General features: G+C 42.6%; 3 protein-coding genes across 3 annotated transcripts; 1 reads left to right on the top strand and 2 right to left on the bottom strand.

Annotated features, from left to right (window-relative positions):
• Positions 1 to 191: 191 nt before the first annotated feature.
• On the bottom strand, positions 192 to 1,886 carry LOC5512707. The gene is given in 2 exon segments (XM_001632975.3): positions 192 to 1,485; positions 1,487 to 1,886. Coding segments are annotated over 2 exon segments (1,389 nt in total). The 5' UTR covers positions 1,802 to 1,886; the 3' UTR covers positions 192 to 411.
• A 614-nt stretch (positions 1,887 to 2,500) lies between these two features.
• LOC5512682 lies at positions 2,501 to 4,031 on the top strand. The gene is made up of 2 exons (XM_001632944.3): positions 2,501 to 3,231; positions 3,406 to 4,031. The coding sequence occupies exons 1-2, from the start codon at positions 2,560 to 2,562 to the stop codon at positions 3,808 to 3,810; spliced, it is 1,077 nt and encodes a 358-aa protein (XP_001632994.3). The 5' UTR covers positions 2,501 to 2,559; the 3' UTR covers positions 3,811 to 4,031.
• LOC5512708 (60S ribosomal protein L8) lies at positions 4,027 to 7,044 on the bottom strand. Its single transcript, XM_001632976.3, has 4 exons — positions 6,917 to 7,044; positions 6,126 to 6,410; positions 5,254 to 5,588; positions 4,027 to 4,232 (listed from the first exon to the last, which is right to left on the bottom strand). The coding sequence occupies exons 2-4, from the start codon at positions 6,403 to 6,405 to the stop codon at positions 4,065 to 4,067; spliced, it is 783 nt and encodes a 260-aa protein (XP_001633026.1). The 5' UTR covers positions 6,406 to 6,410; positions 6,917 to 7,044; the 3' UTR covers positions 4,027 to 4,064.
• Between the last annotated feature and the right edge of the window lie 44 nt (positions 7,045 to 7,088).

The following is a 7,088-nucleotide window of genomic DNA, read 5'->3' as shown; positions in this document are numbered from 1 at the left end:
CGTTTCTCTCACCCCCGTTCCTAAACATAGCACTTCTAAGCCAGTGATGGTCCATAGCATTATATTAAAATAAAATAAAATAAAATAGAATAGAAATAATTCAAAGGGGTGACCACAAAGATTATCACCAGGTAGCCTGCCTAGCGGTCTTCTTTTGGCGCTATTACGCAGGCAAGTCACCAGTCAGCAGGTCAATTTTAAACTTTTATTTTTATGCTCTTAAAGAATAGTATATATTGCTCTACATATCACCGTTGCCGAAAGATAGGAAATGTTGTCAGTTGGGAAGGGACGGAGGGGAGGGGACAGTAGTCTATTCCTTTGCTATATGATAGACGCCATATTCTTCCATCTTTGGCCTACCCCCTCCCTCACAGTCCCTAATAAGATAAAGCCCTATTAATCAGCCCTTTAGTTTTTGGGAGGAGCCTCTAATGCTAAAATTTCTTTCGAGGCCTCAAATTCCTTCTTATCAATCTCCTTTTGAGCTTTCATCAGGTCGTCTGCAAACATCACTGCCAGCCTTTTCACATTTTTCCTAGCTTGCGGGACTGTATAGTTTTCCTGCAAGTAATTGTACAAGTCCTTACGGGTGTCGCGGATCTGATGCATATAGACGCCGCACACATCATCCAGCGCAACCCACTTGGAGTAATACTGCACCGCTTTGGTCTTGAACGATGTCGAAGTCCATACCTTGATGCGTTTTTCCTCCGGCAGCGTTATGGCCTTCTCGATGAGTCGCTGGATGTCTTGTTTGGCTAATGTCTCGCAATGTAGTTGCATCTGGCGCCAAAAGGTGGCGGCGTTCATCATGATTGCGCTTAGTGATTTGAGAGCGCCTACGGAGTTATGTAGGGCTTCCGCGGCAACTTCAGCCAGGCTCTCATCGTCATCACAATGCTTGATTCTCTCGGTGAACTCAATACACTGCTGTAGCGCTTCTCGTCTGATGTCTCGCTGTTTTTGTAGGTCGTCCAAGTGACGCATTTTCTCTGTTTTTGCCTGATCCAAAGCTTCCTTGTTGTCTTCTGTGCTTGTGACGGCGTCGCCTACCGTTTTGGCTGCCAGAACTAGCCCTACATTACCGCAATATGCCGCACCAGCAGTAAAGATAGCTGATAAGATTTTAAGGATCTTGTCTTGATTATCAAGCGCTTTGTCCTCGCGTATTTGAGCTTCATTGTAAAGAGCCTCGGCTTTAGCCTCTGCCTCCAGAGCACTCTTCTGCAGAACTTCCGCTTTTCTCTTTCGCATTTCAAACTCTTTCCTCTCTTGCTCCATTTTCTTTTTCCGTTCCTCCTCTCCCCCTTTCGCTCTCTGGGTATCCTCCAATGCCTCTATAACATCCTCAGTCGCTGCCTCAAAGTCGGTGTGAAGCTCGTCTGCCGCTGTAGCCATCTTTGACGCGACATCAGCTAGTAACGACAGTGTCTCAACGGCCATTTCCTCCAGTCCGTCAAGTAAATATTGATATGTCCCCCTGAAGCTCTTGTAATACGCTCTGCGATGCGCTCTTGAAACGATGCACAGTAACCGCAGATTTGTCCGCGAGCTTTGTCACTTTGTAGCCCACTCGTTGGACCTTGATTTGAACCTCTGTGTTTCCCGCTACTCCGTTGTAGGCGAGTCGAACAAAGCTGCCTAGCTTCCCTAGGTCGTCCACAAGGCTCGCGAGATCAAGAGATCCCATTAGCGTACCTTTAGCTTGCGTTACAAGCTTACTAGTCGCTTTTGGAATACGCACAAGGTCAAACGATTCACCGTCTATCTGAACATCGGTTTTCTGAGCTAGAGTCATTTTAAACTATTTCTTATTCAGATGTATGCTCAAAATATGTCCTGGCGACTTCTGATCGCTAGCGTGCGGAGTGTACCTCAATCCGCAAAGCGAACTCTTTTATAGTCTCGTAAGGTAAACTCCCTTGAGACAAAAGTAATAATTAATGTGGGGAACCCCCATAAATTCTGCTGCGTGATTGGATGGCAAAAGAGGTTTATCAGTTTCCTTGCTTTCTTGGAAACAGATAATATAAGCTGATTTTTCTTTTGAGTTTTGAGATTTTCCATTTTGATCTGAACGACCCGGAAAATCATCTATCTTATTATAGAATACAAGGATTATTTTCTTACAAACATGAATAAGCAGCTTTACTTTTGTGAACGTTTTGTGAAAGTGAAAGTGCTTAATAATGACAATGAAGGGAAAATTCCCTGGACATGATTAAGGGGAAGTCCCGAGGCAAACAAATAGAACCTCGGTTGGGCATGACAATCTATTTTCGCAATGTTCGCTTTCATAATAAGCCTTTTATGCTCAGCATATTTCATATCAAGCCTAGTTGGGGGGGGACTGGGGGGTTTCAGAGGAACTGGTGGGAGGCGTGGATCGCCCCTCCGGGCCTCCCAGCACCGTCTCCCGTCTTAGGCTTGGGAGACGCGAATCGTCCCTCCGAGCCCCCCAGCTCCGTCTCTATATATCGAGCGTATAATGTTTCACGTACATGAACAATCGGCAAAAGCTAAAACCTCGGTTGGGCATGACAATCTATTTTCGCAATGTTCGCTTTCATAATAAGCCTTTTATGCTCAGCATATTTCATATTAAGCCTAGTTACAGTAGCTTTGGTAATTTATATCGTGTCAAGGCACGCAGAATTCGAGGAAACAATGTCGTTAGTTCGCTTGAGTTCAACATGTTTTGATGCAGTTCAAGCTGCGTTAAGATCATTGAGAGAAGGAGATGCCCAATCAGCCTCGAAGACACTTCGCTCGATCCGACAAGACGCGTTCATGCTGAAGCTACAATCAACCCTCCTGCGAAATTCTCTGGAGTCCGAAGAGAGAAGGTGTCAAAGAAGAGTGGAAAGTTTGGTCCGACAGGTGAATAGTTTACACTCAGAGGAAACAATGCTGAATAATAGGAAGAAGGATTTAGCGATCAAGAAGGCAGCTCAAAAAACGGCTAAACAGGAGCATGCCAAAAATAAACAATCCGCTAGAAGAAGAGCGGATGAGGCGAGGGCCAAGCAGCGCGAAGCTGAACAAAAGTTAGACGAGGTTAAGTCGATGTGGTGGGTCCCTGTTGTTGGTCAAGTATTGCTAGTTCGCGAGCTGCTGGAAGATAACTCAACGAGAGCGAAGGCAGCTTACAGTGACGTGACAAAGCACGAGATAGATGCCGAAAGAGCTGACAGCGAAATACGGAGGGCCGAGTCGAAAATCAGAGAGGTAGGGACTACAGGATAACCCTGTATTACTAATAATGGCGGTAACCTTTAGATTTTCGAAAGTTGTCGATCCATTGTGCCCACAACCCTCCTCCCCCCCTATTCGGGATGCTGCCCCCTTTCAAGAATTCTTTATTCCGCCTTGAGAGATTACACGATTCGCTTTTGATTGTAGGTCAACGAGAAGCTTGATGACATCGCCAGCAGAGTGCGGCATCTAAAAGTAGAGCAAGATAGATCTCACAAGGAACTCGGAGATACTCGGAGCACGACCGCGTTCGTAATGCAAGCTGTTGCGTTCTGGGAGGAACTCATCGAGCTTACAAATTCAGCCACGCTTTCAACCACTCACCTGCAAAGGATTGTGGATAAAGCGGCCACAAGGAACACTGTGCGGATACTTGGAAGTGGTGGAACCCGAACGATTGTGCGCTCATTTAGGGACTGCTGGATGGAGGTGGCCGAGACAGTTTACTCTGGCCATGGTTTCGTTTCATTTACATTGAACAACGCATCCCTCCATAAAGGTTTTAGTCAACGGCATTCCCTGCTACCAATTAAAAAAAAAAACAGAGAATAGACCTCTACTGGTATAGGATGGCAGTAGCTTCGAGGCGTTAACACTTAGCTCGCCTGATCTTGCCACCTGAAGGTGGTGGTTGTATCACTCCTCTGGAATTCACTGAATTCTTAATAATTAAATAATGATAATAATTTTTGTCAGCAATTATCATAGCAGTTTGCAGAAATGAATTGCCTTGTTAGTTACAAAAGACCCAATAAAGACACAAATATCTCCAAGGTTGTTATTATTTTATTGCACAGAATTGGAGTCTACTCGCTTTCTTTGTCTCCCTTGAGGATCTTCTGTCCACCACGCAACAGACCAGTACGTCTAGCAGCGATAAGACCGACCTTGCGACCGGCAGGAGTGTCACGTCTGACAGTTGAGGGGTGACCAATATGTTGATGGTTACCACCACCGTGAGGATGTTCAACAGGCTAGACACAGACAAATATATCATATAAATTAAAAGGAAATGAAAACATGATCTGAGGTCATCACTGATGACTGGTCTGTATCCTGGCCTGATGGTGGGCCAGGACATGTAGATAAAAGAGAAGGACAATGCCATTCAAAGTAATACCCACTTAGCAGTTAACTTAAATGACTTAGATGGTTAGTGAATGATTGGGACAGTCAGACACACAATTGATAGAATCAGGGGGGATATTTAGATGCCAAAGACAAACATGGATGAAAAAAGATTGGAACCTGGCATAGGTTTTAGATACCAATACACATTTCCCATTAAACCTTTCCCACAGAGCCTTTGTTGACAGTTAGACAAAGATCAGAAACACACAATGAAAACACACCACATAAGATTATCAGAAGTTCAATTACATACACCTTAAACCACACATCTAACAGACACATACACCATAGACAGACATCAGTGTATCCCATGAAAAATATCAAAGGATTATATTATGAGCTGGTACAATAACTTCTCTGATCATGTTTTTTTAGTATAGAAAGCAAGCGAAAAAGGGGAAACTATAGAGAAATACTAGTCACATTTTTAGGTTCACATGTTTTTTTTGAAAAGGTTGCACATCATTTTGTCAAATAAAGCATAACCAACTAACAGATAAAAAGACATGTGAGTAGGCAGACATAAAGACGAAAGAAAGAGACTAGAGAGAAAGAAAGAAATCAGAGAGGGACACAAAAAGACATGGTGGGACAGGCAAACATTAAAAGATAGGCATGCAACAATCCAGATAATCCAGACAGTTCGAAAAGTTACAACACACTTAGAATGTCTAGTTTTGGGACTCTTACAGGCAAAGCAACCCTGTTAGTTCGAATAAAGAAGTGTTTTATAAATGCTGTTTGTACTTTCCACTGATGCCAGAGAACCTCAACAAACCACTGAAAACAAACACCTTGATCTTGGTCTCCATTCAATATGTCTAAGAGAACTGTTAAACTACTTAAAACACATGAAAAACTCACGTTCATAGCCACACCACGGACACGTGGCCAGCAGTTCCTCTTGGCCTTGTACTTGTGGTAGGCACGGCCAGCTTTGAGCATGGGCTTGTCAATACGGCCACCACCAGCAACAATACCGACCAAGGCCCTGTTTGAGGAGGGGATGACCTTCTTGATGCCAGACGGAAGCTTAACACGGGTACGCTTCTTCTCAACATTGTGAGAGATCACAGTGGCATAGTTCCCAGAGGTCCTTGCAAGTCTGCCACGGTCGCCAGTCTTTTCCTCCACACTGCTGATGATGGTACCCTCGGGCATAATGCCGACAGGGAGGCAGTTACCAATCTGAAGAGCAGCTAAGTAGAAAATTTTTTTAGTAAAATATAGTTTTATCTGCTTTATAACTGCAGTTTGTCAAAATTTCCATGACATTAACAATCAAAATGTGAGCAGAATCAACTAAACAAGTTAACTTGAAAGTATAAAATTTGTAAAGTTTAAAGTTTGTTTGTCCTTGTCTATTTTTTTTCCTTCTATTTTTTTTCAAGTGTGTTACAAGATCACCAAGCCTCAGTTGCTACATTGTTAATTTTACAGTAATTAATAAATGTTGAGCCAGAACAGCATGTAAAATGTATAAATGTTTTATAGCCTGTGATGCTTCACCTCATTTTGATTAAGAAAGCTGCTCATAAACATCAATTTACATCAATTTAGTGAATGGCAAAATATGAGACATGATACAACTTTGGCAAATGTAATACTATTTGTAAAGGCAGATTTAGACTGCACGTCTATTCTCGCACAACTAGAGTTATAGAGTTTTTGCATACAACTAAATCATGCTGTCTGAATCACCCTTAACAGACGTATTTCTAGAGTTGACACTATACCTTTTTTGCCACAGTAGATGAACTGACCAGTGTACATGCCCTCAGTGGCAACAAACAATTCCTTGCGGAGCTTGTAACGATAAGGGTCACGGAAAACTACTACAGCTAGAGGAGCACCTCGACCAGGGTCGTGGATAATCTCCTTCACTACACCCTTGATGTATCCATGTCTCTCGGCATAGTCATGAACCCTGAGGTTGGCAGCCCCCTTTCTGTGTTTTGTATGAGACGTAAAAATACTGCCAGCACCCTTTCGTTGGCCTCGGATCACACGACCCATATTTACTTTAAAATAGAAAACAACAATAAATATATTGGTCTCAATAGTCTAAAGAAGCCTATGACTAACAAAGAGTACTACAGAACAAAGTACATCCGCAAGTAAACATGGACTCGACTTTGAATTTGCCTTACATACGAGGCTCTGATTATTTCGCATGTATTTCCAACACGATAACACTCTGAGCTCAAGACAGCTACTCAAATAATGGTGCCCAAATAATTATCTATAAGCCAAATCCGACATTGAAAGAAGAAAAACACGAAAAAATATCATTTGATTTTAGAATAGAATTCGAAGAGTAGAGTATGAAATGCCTTCAAAAAAACATTTCGTGTATGTGAATGTTAAAAAGGATTTCAAGACAAGATTAGATGAAACCTAACAAAATAAGGAAAGCAAGAGCTACAGAGATAACTAATGTTTCTAATACGGCATTCAAATAAGCGCGATGGCTTTTACTAATAGGGAATTTTATCGGATAGAAACCATGCTATTCTCGCATTCTTACCAATATGGCCACGGTTGGCGAAGAGGAAGAATCGAGGCAGACTCGGGCCCAGCTCTACTCTCTAAGGGAACTTTTCTGTTAGGGGCTTTAGTAGATAATACATAAAAAGACCTGACACAATTTACAACGAAGAGTGAGGCCAAACTTCAAAAAAATCTCACTAAGTCGGGTA

Source organism: Nematostella vectensis, chromosome 9 (genome assembly GCF_932526225.1).
Source record: "Nematostella vectensis chromosome 9, jaNemVect1.1, whole genome shotgun sequence".
NCBI lineage: Eukaryota > Metazoa > Cnidaria > Anthozoa > Actiniaria > Edwardsiidae > Nematostella > Nematostella vectensis.
Note: the sequence above shows the minus strand (reverse complement) of the source record. Positions and strands in the feature narration are given on the sequence as shown.